Raw genomic sequence first — 16832 nt, 5'->3', positions numbered from 1 at the left:
ATCTCTGAGGGACACCTCTGGATACAACTATGAATTCCAAGTTGAGGATGGTTATGAAACTGTAATACCATTGAATGAGTCAACAAATCATACATTTCCCTTGATCTCAAAGGAAAGAAGGATCAAACGGATTCCTGCAGGCTTGACAATTCTCTCTGAGTTCCTCAAATGTATTCAGGTAGACAAAATAGGAAAAAAAAAAAAAAAAAAAAAAAAAAAAGAATTTCTATAAGAATATTACTTGCTGTAGCAGTTGTTAACAAAAATGCTTGAGAAATTTCTAGGTTCTAGGCATATCTGTCATCATTAAGACCTTTGAGAGCAGCTTGACTGCTTTTTGTTTCTGTTTGAGAGTCTTTAAAGAACAGTCAGAAATTTCCACAGGCACTTCATTCCATTACTGTAATTCCTCTTTAACAAGAAACAGTTAGCAAGAAATTCTCCGTGTTGATTTTATGACCCCAGAAGGCATGAACAGACTGGCTCTTTGTTTGAGCTTTGACTAACACAGTAAAATCTCAATGATGCATCACCCCACAGGGGACTGATTATAAGAAATCATTATATAATTATCCACCAGTAACTTACCAGACATTTAATTTTTACAGATACAATTTCATTTAATTCTGAGGCACAATAGAAATTTATTCTCCAAACTTGTAATACATTGTTTCTGTCATTATGAAATCCTGTGTGCAAATTGCACACTATCTCATTCATGGTGCAATTTATACAGGTTGATACATACTGTATAATTTCCTAAAAAACATTTCAGAGTACTTGCCGCTTAAGAACTAATGTAAATGCTTACAAAGGAGGAGTAAAAATTATGGGAGATTTTTGCTTTGTCTTCATAGATGTAGTCATCACCAAAACAGAAAAAAAAGCTGTGCCAATGGAAGACATGTTCACTTCTACCTTCTGAAGACAAATAAACCTTAAAAATACACAAAACTTTGAGACCATTGGTTATTTCATGGATGCTATGAAATAAAATCATCTATCTCCATCAGAAACAATACTGTTGTCAATACCATCATTTCAGAGTTTTAACACTGTTGCAATAAAACAGCTTCATGTGAGTAGATAAGGCACTAAGATTTGATGTTGAAGGATTTGCACTTCAAAGATGAACAAGAAGCTCTCATGTACTAGAAAAGTAGAACAATTTATGGATGTTACAACATCTTCTTTGATTAAACAACCAGTAAAAGCTTTAACTCCAACAATTGCTGGACTGCTATCAGATCATCTGATTTTAAAACATATCTCAGCCAAATTAGCTTTAAAGCTTTGGGAAAAATGAAATGTTGAATTTCCTTTCATTCTGGTACGGTGTTTGGCCTCCTCTTCAGCTTAACCCAGATGCCATTATTTGGACGAAGAATTAGGTCTCCTGCCAAACCAAGCTCGTCTTGCTTTTGACAGGATTCCACCCAAAAGCGCCGCAGGATGAGGGCTAGAAGAGTTTTCTCTTCCATTTGTGCAAAGCGCTGACCTATGGATTACAGTGCAGCAAAAAAGGTGTTATTGTCAGGTTGCAGCAACCACTGTTGCATTTGTGTGTTCTTGGTGATACCCCCCAGGAACACAGGGCAGCAAGGACCATGTGCCTGCCTTGGGAACAGAATTAAGTGGGCCAAAAACCAAGGTCATATGGATACTACTGAAACTAGTGCTTCTCTCCGCATGAGGCATCTGACTTTCCTGGGCCAACCTATAGCACATTTTTCTTCCCATAGTACACAATACTCAAACATCGAAGGGGAGATATTCAACAGTTTACATGGTCTTAATACAAAACACAGCCTTGTCATGTCTCTTGGGTGGACTAAGCAGGGAAGAATGGATGACAGATGAGGGCAGCAGAAGATGCAACACATGGACAGCACGAAGAGAGATAAATCCCACTGTTCTACATATGCAAGCAGGAGAAAAGGAGATACAAGTGCATCAGAACCAGAGGCAGACCATCCTTTAAACACTGTGCACATTGATGATTTGCTAGCACAGAAGCCAAAGTTCAATTTAGATTTTATAGAAAGGTGGAGAAGGAAAGGGGAGAACAGAGGAATAAGAGGGAAACCCAACTAAGCATCACAGTCCAAGTAGTTCACTCAAACTAAATTGAAGATAGCAACAGAACACAAAACCCCGGTGTTCTAAATATTTTCTGTGCTCTTCTTTGTACAATCTGTACAGATGGATGTCTGTACACATGTACTCTGTGCTGGACTTCTGCAATGATATTAATAAACCACCTACCACACACTCTCTGGCTGTACACACTCCTGTATATCTAGGAACTAGCTAGTCACATAATACTAAATTAGGTTTCCTCTTTGGAGCGTGTGAAGACCTGGTCTGCTGTTCTTCTGGGAAGATCATCTATTCCCACTGAGACAAACTCCAGAAAATAAAATGAAAACAGAACATGTGTTTCCCATTCTTGCAAATGGCATGACAACTGTTGAATGTTCACCTTTTGCACTTACGATCAGTGCAGAGAACAGCCTTTCCACATGTTCAGTAATATAAATAATGATGTCTCTGTTCTGTGCATTGACAAATACCAAGTGTCTCAGTGGTACCTGAAGAACTAAGAAGTTCTAGGAAGACAGCAAAAACACCAAAGCAACAACAGTGTCAGAAAAAGAGAAAGAATACATCCTTTGCAGACTGCATGTTTTGGACACCCAGCTGAGACGATCAGATAGACAGATGACACATTTCCAGAGCAAAGTAACTGCAGAACATTTGCCTTCTCTCACTCCACAGTGTCCTACAGAACACAGATCAGAAGACTGTAAGCGATCCTGCCATGATACAGGAGCCCATTCACATGCTGCCATGCAGCACAGGCAGCAAGAAGAAAACACCAGACTGTGCACTGGGCCTTGGGAAGAAAGGAAACCCTTGGGAAGAAACAAAACGTTGCAGCTCGAGCCTGACAGGAGAGACAGCACTCAGAAGTCTGGGATGTCACCAAAAGGTGCATCAAGACTCCAGTTTCTGATACTCTCATTGCTGCTATGGTCACCACACCAAACGCAGCACTGGTACATCATGAAATCTTTATCTTCAGGTACATACCAATACAGTTCCTGGGACCAGCTGAGAAGGGCACATAAGCATATGGGTGTCTTCCCTTACTATTTTCAGGGAAAAAGCGCTCAGGCCTGAATTCCTCTGGCTCAGGGAAGATATCGGGATCTCTGTGCAGCACATAAGTTATGATAAGGACATTTGTGCCTTTTGGTATCTTATATCCTCCTGAAAGAAAACAGGGAGAGGAGCTAAAAAATAACAAAAACACAGCTGGGCAACTTAACAGCAAGAAAAATGACTTCCTATAGACAGACTCATAGTAAAATATACAAAAAAGAAAGCCCTGCTCTTTACTTGGGAAACACCTCCACTGAGATGCTGGCAGGAATGGAAGTGCACAAGCAGAACAGGATCCCACTTACTAATACAGCAATCCTCTGCCACGGAACGGGCAAACATGGGAACTGAAGGGAAGAGTCTCAGGGCTTCTTTCACAACACACTCAAGGTATCGAAGCTTCTTCAAATCATCCACTGTAACAGGACGTTCTGTGTTGCCTGGCCAAACACAGATAGGGGGGTGAACATGATGGACACACCTCATTTTTGTTTAAACAAACACATCTTGACTTCCTCCAGGAGTTGGGACCATCATGTACCAAGACCACGCATTGTGTTACACAGATATTGAATACATGCCTTGTCACAAGGATGTAAGGTTGGCTGTAGTCTCCTACACACCCTTCCAGTACCTCTCCCCATCACCCCTAACAACTGAAAGCTTCAGCATGTCCACAAGGTCTGTTCCTACATCCCCTTCTACCTGTAGGCTTATAATGTATCTATAACAGTACCACCCACAAATACAAACACCACCACAACCCCAATGAAGGAGTAATAGAAACGTACCAAACACCTCATCCAGTTCTCTGTGAACTTTCTTCTGGACTTCAGGATTACATCCGAGCAAGTACAGGACCCAGTTCATAGAAGCTGCTGTTGTATCATGGCCCTAGAGGTCCAGATTTACAGAGATTCACTTCAACACTATACATGAATGCGGTATGTTTAGGTATGCTATATAAATACTTAGGTATACAGCTAGTAAGGAAAGTGAGATAAACTCACTACTCCAAGAACCACAAGAAGAAGAATTAAATAAAATAAATAAACAAATAATAAGAAAATAAAAATCAAGTGTTGAACTCTATCCCACACTGATTAGCAGGATTTAAGATGATCCATGATCCTGTAAGGTGCATGAAAACTGACCAAAAGGGAAAAAGCATTGAAATAACCCAAAGATCCTTTTTTTTTTTTTACTACTCCACCTCCAGAAAACTGCATGAACTACCTTTTGTTTTTGTTTTTGTTTTCCTTGTATTTTGTCTCAGATAGTGACACTTGCTGCTTGCTCTTCTCTCCTTTTCAGGAATTCAGTGACTGACTACTAATAGCTATACATAGGTTAACAGCTCTCACTGTTTTTCCCCTGCCAAAGTGTAATCCGTAAGATAATCCGTTCAGAGAGGTGTATCAGAGCAGTATCCCAGTATGTCTACACAATGAAATGGATGTATAGTCATCTTTTTGTTTACTGTCCAGTCAGTAACATAAGAACTTGGGTGCCAATGACTGGTGCTAATGACTACCACAAAAAGGGTCTAATGACACAGTAGAGTAGCCACAGGAGGGAATACTACCTGGCTTCCTATAAGTAGGGAATCAGCTATCACTGTTCTCAGAACTGTGTAAGAGCAAGGAAAGGAAAAGAAAAAGGGAATACCCTCCCCCCCCCCCAAAAAAAAAAAAAAAAAAAAAAAACAGAGGGGAACATAAAAGGGAAAATATATCCATCGAATTATTTTGATACTTAAAATGGCCACTTATTATGAAGTTCAAAATGCTATGGAGTCACTTAGGAATGGTAAAATAGCAAAAGAGTTTCTCTAGATTAGAGCAACATTAATACATCTCTGAACTAAGTTCTTCTGTTACAGATTTCAGGTCCATCTAATAGAATTGTGTAGAAAACAGTCTTATTTAGATCCTTCACTGGAGAGGGAACCACACATGCGGAGACGGTACCAAGAAGACACTACCAATCCACAATCGTGACAGGACCACGAGGTTACAGCCAACATGGCAAGGGTTAAAATGTGAGAACTGACAAAATGCAAGGCAAAACATAGAATTCATTTAGAGTTCTCAATGGCATGAATGAGGTTTGTAGCAGAGGCTGAGATGCCATATCAACCATCAAACTGGTATTGCACATCTGCTTGTATGAGTAAAACCTGCTGACATAGGCAGGACCTGCCACATGTATTGCCCAATATTTTGTCAGGGCATACAATTCTAGATCAATAGTTTTTTCTCCTACAGGAGGGAGTTTGTCTCCTACAGGAGTTTCCTCTTAGGCTTCCAGGGATAAAATAACTTTATATTAGAAGTTGCTTCCTAAACTAAGAAAAAAAGAGTGTCACTGCCTGTAAATGGTGAATCTTAAGTTCTGGGAAAGAAAAAAAAAAAAAAAAAAAAAAGGCAAGCACAAATAAATACAAACAAAAAACCCCAAACCATTGGCTCCCTTTTGTACCTCAAACATGAAAGTATCCACTTCTTCACGAATGTCCTTGTAGCTCAATTTGTTCCCTTCATCATCTGTTGCATTCAGCAGCATGTCCAGGAAAGCTTCTCTCTTTTTGGAACCACTTTCTTCACTGTTCACATCAGTATCACATTTCGTTCGTTTGGTGTTTTCAAGTTCTGCAGCTTTTTCTGCAATGACCTGAGATTAAAACCAGTATATTAGATGTGGCATGCAGTGTATGTGCTGCATAAATCACACAGGTTCATCCTAACTTGTTAAAACAAAAATATCCATCTGTAGCAGTCTACATGAGGTAGGCCTAGTTAGCATAGCTGTTACCATTGGCTTGTGATCTTAATCAACTTTTTATTTTAGTAGATGAAATATGACCAACATCTTGTCCCAAGCAATAGAATTAACCTTGAAAAGATTTTTTCTATTCAAGAAAACTGTTCAATGTGTTGACCATCAAAAAGTGTGAACACATCAAGAATATCTGGAACAAGCTTATTGTGAATGCCAGCAATGGCAACAGCAAGTCAGAAAACATCACCACAATTTGAGCAGACCAATCACCAAGAATAAATCTACCCAACCCAATAAATAAGGAAAGAAACATGTTTCCAACCTCTGGGGAACTCAGGGGAATGAAGAGGAAGACACCAGGGCACCCCAAAAACCTACATCAGGACTACACATAGCATGGCTGGAACCACTACACTGAAGCCTCACAGTTTTTCTTTGGTATCAGAGCAATGGTTGACCTTCCTCTTTTTAGGTCAAAGCACAGCCCCAGTGACAGATGAGAAGTTCCTGCCATCACCATCATTGCTGTAACAGCACAATTAAGGTCTTCAGTAAACCGGCCAGTATCACTCTCAACTTTTTTTTTTTAAAGGTTGTGTAACACTTGATTCAGTTCAGAAGAAGCACTTAATGGGGGAACTATAATTATGCACACACGTCATTTCAAATATACACTTATAATAACACATGCAAAAACACCTCATCTGTTCTTTCTGTCAGCACCTATGCTAGGTGATATTATTATTTAGTGTTCCTTTAGTGTTCCTCTTCTGAGATTTGGTGCTTTATATCCAGTGCACCAGCCCAGCATGGAAGGACAGCAGCAGTATTACCTTAAGGCTCTTTCTCTTGCTTCATTGCTGCTATTTCCAATAAGAGGAAGCAAAATATAACCTAAGGTACTTAAAAACAACTCTAATGAGAATTTTACTCTGACAGAACACAGCATGATAGAGATGCCCATTTCTCTGTACACTGCAGGAGTGCATGGTCACTATGACTCATTATATGTACTGAAATTTCAGGGACTGTTTCTTTTGCTGTGGGCAATGGCACTGTGGGGTACATAAACACTTCCAGGAAAACAGACTCCTGGTAACATCTTAACAGCAAGCTTGGGAGGGCAGCCATTGGCAAGAACAGCACAGAGGCTATTTACTGAGAAAAAAAGGTGTTCTTTTCACAGTCTAAAATAGTAAGAGAAGACTGCATTTTATGCAAAGTCAGTGATGTATGTTTTATGGTTTCCATACCAAAGTGTTCTACTTTTCATGTGGGGACCCATGAACCTTATCAATTCACCTTATCAATTAAGTCACCTTATCAAATAAGTCACCTTATCAATTCTTCTCCAAATGAAGGAAAACAAATGCGGGCTTCCATATCTGAGGACTGGACCAAGTGTCATTACCAGTATATTTGTTTTACTGCTACAAACTTGGCAGAGAACTGTTATAGGCAATTAAGATGGACAGAACAAGAATTTGGTGAACACCTATTGTTTATTTCAGTTGTCCAGGACCAATGAGTCCTGTTAATACTCCTCTGCTTAAAACTGAGACTGCCTTACAGAGAAGATATGTATTGGCTTCATTTTAGGGGATTCCTCAGCATCCCAAAGGATAGTTCTTTTAATAGGTGCACAGTAAGAGTGCTGATTCTCATCTGCAATTTGGAAGCTAGCTACTAAGTGCAAAACTTTTTTAGCTACTAAGTGCAAAACTTTCCATCAACTAGAATGTGGCATAAGTAAAAAAAAATAAAAATTAAATAAATAATAATAAAAGGCCATACTGTATCTGTAAAATTGTGAAGGATCTTAAGATTCCTCTCATGCTCTCTTCCTTCCTTAAACAGAATATATACAAGATCATGCCAAAGCCAAGGGCTCTTCTGTCGCTGTTGAATTAGATCACTCATCCTAGGGGCACAAAAAATTACGTCACATAACATTTCTTGACAAAAAGTAAATTCACAGCACAATTTCAAGAACCAAAAAAGAAGTTGTGCCTCCCTCTACCTCTCTCTATGAAACAGAGATAAACATGTTGTATGGGTTTAAACACATTAATCTGAAGGTAAAACTGCTATTCTTTGCTTTCTGATCTCAAAATCTGTCATCCACCCCAGCATTCAGCATCACTATGACATCTATCTTTAAACACTGATCTTTGAGAAGGAGAGCATACGTCCTTTTAGTGGTGATCCTCTTGAAGCAGGTATATTCAGTCACCCAGTCCGTTCCTACCCCCTGTCAGTAAAGCATTGACCACATATCCTGAAAAGACATACAACTTGTGCTAGGTCTCCAAATATCTGTCCTGTGACCTCAAACAGCCATCTGAAAACATTACATTTCTACTTGACTGTCCAGATGCTGTATATGTCAGACATCACATGAAAAGTACTGGAAATAAAGAATCAGTCACAATATATGGATTCAAGGACACTCAAAAAATGGAGTATATGTGAAAGGGCTGACTGTCATGGCTGTTCACCTCTTTTACATGCATTTGGCAGCAGAAAGAGACTCAGAGGAATTATAAACTCCAATACCAATGGATTAACTGAATAGCAGCTGACACCTTTTCATAGCCTTAACCTCCCATTGCATACACTCACAACAGAAGATGTCTTTAAAAACTTCAAGAATTTTTCTTACCTTCTTGGCTTTCTATATCTACCTGTGTCACCCCCACCGCCACCCCAGCTCACAAAGCAGATGAACTGAGACTGGCAGCAACAACTCCAACCCAACTATAATGTAGCCAAGGAAAAACCTCCATTTACCTGTAGATAGCACGAACATACTCAGAATCCTTATTCTCCTGAGCACCCACATTCCTTCCCATCGCTGTTTCTAGGAGAAGGAAATCATCAACATTTCACAAGTGCAAAATGAAATGCAGAGTCCCTGTATACAGTAAGTTAATATTGCTTCCAGACTTTGATTGTCACCACACTGTCAGTTTGATGCATAAATATGCACAACCCTTTCTAGATGAGAATTTTGCTTTTCCTTTCCATGCACAGGAGCCATGCTCCTTAAGAAAACCTCCCTTCAGACTCCTACCTCTGTCCTGCTCATGCCACAAACTAAGCTCACCACTCACCTGATCAGAGGCATATGAGACCCTAAGAGAAAGGATGGCCTTGGGAGGATGGCAATGCATTCACACAGTAAGCACAGATACTCCCATATCTCCTCACACAATATGACACAGCTGTACTCACAAGCCTCTGCACCACTCACAGCATCACCACAATAACTAAGGAGGACTTACCACAGATGATATCAAGGGCACACAGAGTGACATCCAGAAAGATATCAAATGGTTCCTTGTCAACATGCTTCTCAAGTTTCTCCAACAAAACACCCCCTTGCTCATTCATAACCTCAAGAAAGTCATTTAAAATTGAGAAGTGGAATGTGGGAGTTATCATCTTCCTCCGTGACCGCCACTTGTCTCCAGTGCTGCAAAATTGACAGTGGAGAGGGACAGGTTAAAACTCCAACTCAAAGATAAAACCCTCCTCATCACAGAAAGCACACAGTAAGAGCTGCCACCTGGAGCACCTTCACAAATGGGCATGCTGTGGCTGACTTTTCAATATCTCCACAGCACTCCTCAGAAGGAGCAAATTGGAAATTTTTCTTATTCCATCTCTCTCTGAAGCACAAGCCAACATTTCTATATCTGCTGTCAACAAATGAAGTTGCCAACAGGTCTTCAAACAGTACACCCCGTGGTCACTCAGTGCACAGGCTGAGGGAGAGAACAGAAGCCATCTGTAGGACAAACCAGCTCTTCACCATCAAGGTCTCAACTCACCACAGCATCTCTGTGAATCACAACCGGTGCTTGCCTATCCACTGAATAGGAAATGAGGAATCTAGGAAATTAGAAAAATAGGAAATCTAATCTAGGAAATGAGGACCAAGGAGAACTAGGGCACAGGGATGCTATGCCAATGACTGCTTGAACTGTTTCCTCAGAGGCAGGCAACAACCTCCCACATGTCAGCGAATGAGCATGGAGCCACAGCTGATGCTACTGGCTTTCAGGGGTTCTTGTTTGTTTTCCTGAACCAGGTGCCCCATAAGCACACAGCTGGCTTCTCTGCTTACAGAGCAAATCCTCGCATCACTTCTCTGGCATTGGACTAGCTTATCAGTTGTCTTCTACTACTGGCCTTAATCAGTAAAGACAGGAACATTATCCTCTCATTATGTTTTTGCAAGCACAAGGAAGTCAAAACATCTCTAAAAGTCTACCTGGAAAAAAAAATAGTAAGGAAGGAACACTAGCAGGAACCATACACCACACCTGACACCCAGGGACCTCAGCTCTGCACTTTGCTACTGATTACTGTCCCCCTTGCTTGAGGGGCACAAACAAAACACAGGTAAAAAGGCATTCCTTATCCTCACACATATACTTGCACCTTCCACACCATGATTGCAGCTGGCTTTTCCACCAGCGCAGTCCCATCAAGAAGCACGAGAATGGCACTTGTGAGAGCTCCAAACAGGCAACAAAGCTCCACTGCTAACAGGGAAACCTTGACACACAGAAAGACACAAAGTTACCAGAGCCACTCCATACTTGTGTTGTTCCAACTCTTGAATATCTACATCACCCAGACCAAAAACTTTCCTCAACCCTACCAAAGACTGAAGGACACCAAAGACTTTCTTTTCCCTCTCTCCATTCCTTTTTTGCACTCATCCAGCCTCACTTATGAGCCTCCACTTCATGAGGGAAACAAAGGACAGGGTACAGATACTCTCCCATCTTACCCCAAAGCATTGCCAACCTCAGGTCCATCACGAAGGTTTGCAGCTTTACCAGCTGAAATAAGCAACACAGTCACAGTTCTGCCACAGTAACATTACTCCACACAACAGTCAAAACATCCAGCAGGTATCATGGCAGACTAGAAGACACCACTAGCCACAGGATACAACTTTTCAAAAACTCAGATTCTTCCCAAATCTCTGGGCAAAAATGTATCAATGGTAAATTTTTACAAGAAATAGATAATACAATTATATTTGTGTTGGGCACTAGCTACTAAAGAATAACAAAGACTATCACAAGGAATAAGATTTCTAGAGCTATCATCCACATCTTTGCCCAGAGATACACACAACATTCTTGCCACCGAGCACAATTTCTATCATACGCTCTGCAAATTTTAAGACAGCAGTACACCTGCATTTTACTATACCTTGTCAGAAGTCCAGTCCCCAACCATGGATGCAGAAATTTGTACAGGAATGATTTTTCAATATGTTTTGAACTACTCAGAATAACCTGTCAGAAAACGAAAAGAGAGGGAAGAACGTTACTTGTTAGATGGAGAGAGATATCTTCAGCTGACATAATTTCACAAAACTTCAGTTTCTCCAAGAAAATATCCTGAGCCTCAGAAAATGCAAATACACAAGCTGGTACAGAGTAGAAATATACAGTCTACACCCTCAAGTCTTTCTGTAACTATCCCAGTCCTGAAAAACAGGGAAATAGTCAGAGACTACAACTAGAAATCCCCTTACCTTTCTTAAAAAGAAAAATCTGCATTACAAAGTTACCAGCAGAGCTCAGAGAAAACCCAGTGGTTTTCAGCCATAACCGAATTCACAGTACCATCTCTTTCATCAGCATTTGCAGAAAAATTGGCTGTCTGCAAGGGCCTTTCTTAATAAGAAGAGAATCCAAGCTCATCTTCCCTGATAACACCACACTGAAGGCCTGGAACAACAAGCTCAACAACCTGCAGCCCCTAAACAGGCATACACCTTTATTTTCTCACATAAACAAAACATCACTACACAATGCCAGCAGGCAACAGGGTGAACTCTGCACTTACTCCCTCATAAAATGAGTAGCTTTTCAGCACAAACTAGTACAAGTGGTACATCCTGTATCTTTTCCTCCGAGTCATCTTTTACACACCAAATCTTTGTTCTCCACCTTGCCCTACACTTCTGCCCATTGATTTCAACGTTGTATCACCACCCAGTGTTCAATACTCACTGTATACCATAACAAGGAAACAGTTCTGTCTTCACAGTTCATGAACAATCACTGTATAGAGCTAAACTAACATCATTTCATGGCATCAAGATAGACCCATCAAGTTCTCATGCAAAAGTCAAACAGGCACAAGCACTGCAAAAAGCATTTTGTAATGTTTTACCTCTATTCCAATGGTCCAGATACCCTTCTATTGCCTTTTTAGTTCTGGTTTGGAACAGAAGGTTTAACAATTCAAAACAAAGCTAAAGGAGATGCTTCATTGTACAAAACATACTTACTCTATGCTTTCATTTTGCTGGCTCAACTTCAGTATTGATTTTCTCCTAGACTAAGCTTTTTTATTTTTACACTTTCAGCCTCTCTTTAGCATTGGCTCAGAGGATAACCTCAAGTAAAATCAGTTCAAGCCCTTTTTTGCAAAAATTACATTGATCGAATAGAAACTAACAGGTTAGACACTGCTCTGCCTGAGAGTGGTCTAGATGGAAAGGAGACAAGCACACTCACCTCCACACTATCAGGATGATACAAAACAGTGATAGGCAATGGTCCTAACCAAATTTTGAACAACGGCTGTTTCCTGAAATCTTCAGCATACTTTTGTAGTTGTTTAAAAAAGCCTGGAATAATAAAAAATAATAACAAAAAAGCAGGTTAGAATTTTAAAAGATTTATTTTCTGAATAAGCAGGACTTCTGCAATGGAGTTTTTTATAATATGCATTATAATTATATTTTTGCTGTAATTTTATCTTGCTACCATGACAAAGCAGCTTATTTTGCACCTGTCAATTAGCTGTTCTGCAGGAGCACTTTTTTATGGCTGTGCTCTTGAAGGTGCTGTATTCTAGAGAATCCCCTCCACACTGTAGACAAGGCAGTTTCATTTAAGCTTTCCCAGAGCTCTGCAGCATGGGCCTGTTGCAATACAATGCTCTTTGTCATAACTTGAACCAAATTAAACTTTATCAAGACTATGCTTATATTTTGGTTTACCTGACACTAACCAAAATACTACATCAGGACATTTCTTTAGTTACTAAGTAAGTACAGCATCAAGCCTTTTCCCATCTAAGACTTGGTTCACAGATACTACACTTGTGATGCACAGACAAGCAACATAGACCACGGTAATGGCAGAGCACAGTGCAGGGACAAGTATCACTTGAAATGTCTAGTTTCTGTTAGCTGGACTCCTGAAGAAAATCTCTGGAGCCCTTACACTTATTGTTTGCCTGGAAAAAAAAAAAATAATTAAAAAATATATTTTTTTTCTATTCCTGTGTGCTTAAATCTTCTCACTCTCTCTCAGCCCTAATTATCAGTGATGGTTTGCCATTCAAGCAGAGGCCTTTAACATCTGGCTATTACAGGATTAAACACCACCCTCATATTTTAAGAAACCTTACTGAAGGATAAGTGATTGTTTAAAAGGCCATCATGGATTTAGCAATTCAAATGTCCCTATCTCTAAGGGCACAAAGTTCATAGGATCATTTATATCTGAATCATCTGAGAGATACCACAATTGCACAGTCACCAGTTGGACTTCATAGGGGTGAGATTGACAGTCCAGCCAGTTCTTGACACACTAATTCATGCTCTCATCTAGTCCATATCTTGCCAGTTTAGCTACACAGAAAGAGTGGACGGTTCTATCAAAGACTGAAGGCACAGCTAAGTCTGAAAATAACCTAACAACTCAGCATGCTAAAATTCCCTTGCACACTCATTGGGCGAAAAATATTGTTAAAGTCCTTTTTCCTCCCAAGTTAAAAGCTCTGTTTGGATTACAGCTAATAGCTGTGCTTAGTGTTACAACACAGTGCTCAGTGTTAGTAAACAAGTACTTCTTGTGAAGGCAGCCCAGCGCCCCTCCTTCTTGCAGAAATACAGACCACAGCATTCCCCCTCCATGTCACTAACAACCTGAAATGGGCCCCAGTCCAGCATCAGTGGTTGGAAACCACTATCAATCTGAACTTCCAACAAATCTTTGACTAATAATAAACGCCACATTTATACAGTTCCTCTCCTCTTTCCCACAGGGCTGGCTTCTCGCTCAGTTCTCCTCTGTAGTTTGCCCATGGCCCCAGAGCGACCTATAGGCAATGGCAAACCCTACAACCCACTCACCCACCTGAGCACCTCCCGCACCAAAACCCCTCACAGCACCAAGACCCCACAGCTGGGAGGTAAACTGCCCCTACCTTCTCCCTTCCGCTCCAACAGCAGAGCATTTCCCAGCACGGGATAGCAGGGGCTGATACCCGGGATGGGCTTCATCACCCGCCACCGCCACCAGTAGTCCAGAAGGGAGGGCAGGAAGCACATGATGACAACCGTCAAGAGCAGGGTGACAGCCCCAGCCACCCAGGGCAGCAGCTGGGTGCCCCCCGCAGTTCCTAGCACGACCTCCATGGCTGCCTTGCAGCTCCTGCTCCAAGCTTTGCTCCCCGCTGGCACGCTCGGGGCACTGCGTCAGGCCCAGCTGGCGCTGCTCACAGCCGCTTTGCAGTGAGCAGACAGCCTGGATCCAGGCCCTAAGAGCAGGAGGCGGAGCTGATAGACAGGGCCCAGAGGCACAGCTCGGAGAGAAGGAAATAAACGATGACGTGATAAGCAACTGCACAGAGAGGCTGCCTGCCAGCAGCTCATGACAGCAGAGCAGCCAAAGGGAACAGCGCCACTTCCCTGTCCTCAGCTGAAGAGTCACAGGAGCTTTCAGAGGCCCCACACAGTTTCTCAGAAGGAAAAGGACAAATGGCTGTCAAGAAAAAAATCTCTGCCCTGATTTGGGGAGGACGAATGTTTTCAATAGTGCTTTCCTCCATATGTTTTCAGATGTTCAGGGAACACAGTTTTGCTGAGCAGAACCTCTCCAGTGCTCTGCAGCACAGTGTCTGAAGGCTGTGAAGTGCTTAAGATGGGGAAGCATCTTCCATGGGTAGGCAGCCCAAAGGGTTTAGACAAATCAGAGCCCATACAGACCCACGATCTAGAAGAGCACTGCAAGACACACACATGCTTCTCCGCTCAAATGGCTTTTGCTGATCTCTCTACTGAATGCTCAGCCACCAGCTGAAGGGTGACAGTGACGCGACTTGCAGCACCAGCACATGTGTCACAGGCACACTGACCTGGAGGCAATGCAGGCACCCAACCACAGGGGCTCTTCTCTGCATGCTGAGAGTCTAAGTGGACCCGGAGGAGGGGGGGCGGGAGGGCTGAAATTAGGCCAGCAAGCAACTTGCACAGTGCTTGGGTAGGAATGGTGCATCATGAAAAGAAGCAGAGCCAGAAGGTCAAGGGAGGTGATTCTCCCCCTCTACTCCACACTCATGATACTCCACCTGGAGCACTGCATTCAGCTCCAGGGCCCATAGCCCAAGAGGAAATGGACCTGCTAGAACAGGTCCAGAGGAGGGCCATGAGAATGGTCAGAGGGATGGTGCACATCTCTTACGGAGACAGGCTGAGAGAGATGGGGATGTTCAGCCTGGAGAAGAGAAGGCTCCAGGTAGACCTTATTGCAGCCTTCTAATACATAAAGAGGGCCTACAAGAAAGATCGGGAGGGACTCTTTACTAGGGTGCATAGTGATAGGACAAGGGGTAATAGCTTTAAACTGAAAGAGGGGAGATTTAGATTAGATAAAAGGAGGAAATTCTTTACTCAGAGGGCAGCGAGGCACTGGCATAAGTTGCCCAGAGAAGCTGTGGATGCCCCGTCCCTGGAGGTGTTCAAGGTCTGGTTGAATGGGGCTTTGGGCAACATGGACTGGTGGGAGGTGTCGCTGCCTATGGGAGGTGGGGTTGGATCTAGACATTTTAAGGCACCTTCCAATCCAAACAATGCTATGATTTTATGACTCTACAATGACAAGCCCTACTGCATTTCCTACTTTTGGAAGATATTAGCAACTCAGAGAAGAAACACAAATAAAGAAAAATCATCAGAAGCTAAGGAAGCTGATGACCTTTGGTAGAAGAATTGAATAAGTGTCAGCACTTTGTTTCTACTGTCTCCCAGCCAGCACTTTATCAGAAAAGCTGACTGATGCATTTTTCTTCACAGTAAACACCTGGAAATGAACTTTGCTACTATTGCATGGAAAAAAAAAAAAAAAAAAAAAAAAAAGCAGACAAATCACCTACCTTGTAAATACTAAAAGCAAGCTACACTGCCAACAGTATCCTCTTATCTTCAGATGACATCTCATGAAGGATGGAAGTGTGCAGGACTAAGTGGCTCACCTTCTGCCTATGTGATCAGCTGGGTAATTATATTCTTTTCTTTACAAAAACCTTACTTTTTTTGTTTATTTTCATGGAGCTGATAAGATGAAGTGCCAAATCATGATTTCCGAGTCAACAATCTGTGTTTCTGAGTACTGATAATTTCTTGTGCAGGAAAACAAAAACAAACAAACAAACAAAACAGTGAAATAATAAAGGTACAGTGAAAAGCCACAGGAGAAGCAGTAGGGAACACAGCAGAGCAAACTTTGCAGGTAGCTGCCAGCAGCTGGCAGTGGTGATGCTGCAACAAAGAAAAAGCAGCAGATGGAACAAGATGTAAAAGATTTACCCAGAAAGAAGAAATGAGAAATCTGGCATCCCTAAGGCCTGACCATGTTGCTGAGATTTGTAGTCATCATGAACCTTTGCTATAAGTTTCAAAGGAGGATGATCTGCAGGAAAGGCACACACTTAACAGATTTTTCTACAGGATTACAGTTAGCATGTGCAGCTATACTTTTTTTCACCCAGAGAATCATTTGCTCAGTGTTGTGTTTCAGCAGACACTCTACCACTTCCTGAACTTTTGCTTTCATAAACGC

General features: G+C 41.6%; 1 protein-coding gene across 1 annotated transcript; it reads right to left on the bottom strand.

The window, feature by feature from the left end:
• Positions 1 to 624: 624 nt before the first annotated feature.
• CYP4V2 (cytochrome P450 family 4 subfamily V member 2) lies at positions 625 to 14560 on the bottom strand. The gene is made up of 11 exons (XM_084517149.1): positions 14200 to 14560; positions 12498 to 12610; positions 11179 to 11264; positions 9231 to 9421; positions 8737 to 8806; positions 7741 to 7867; positions 5647 to 5838; positions 3957 to 4059; positions 3471 to 3605; positions 3094 to 3273; positions 625 to 1498 (listed from the first exon to the last, which is right to left on the bottom strand). The coding sequence occupies exons 1-11, from the start codon at positions 14408 to 14410 to the stop codon at positions 1323 to 1325; spliced, it is 1584 nt and encodes a 527-aa protein (XP_084373275.1). The 5' UTR covers positions 14411 to 14560; the 3' UTR covers positions 625 to 1322.
• Positions 14561 to 16832: the final 2272 nt, after the last annotated feature.

This window comes from Aythya ferina (genome assembly GCF_964211825.1).
Source record: "Aythya ferina genome assembly, chromosome: 4".
NCBI classification, from domain to species: Eukaryota; Metazoa; Chordata; class Aves; order Anseriformes; family Anatidae; genus Aythya; species Aythya ferina.
This window is presented reverse-complemented; position numbering and strand designations above follow the sequence as displayed.

Coding starts and splice junctions, on each gene's coding strand:
- CYP4V2 (XM_084517149.1), bottom strand. CDS start 14,410: ATGGAGGTCGTGCTAGGAACTGCGGGGGGCACCCAGCTGCTGCCCTGG. Junction 11,265..12,497: donor ATCATCCTGATAGTGTGGAG/GTGAGTGTGCTT, acceptor GTTTTCTGACAG/GTTATTCTGAGTAGTTCAAA. Junction 7,868..8,736: donor TATGTTCGTGCTATCTACAG/GTAAATGGAGGT, acceptor TTGTGCCCCTAG/GATGAGTGATCTAATTCAAC.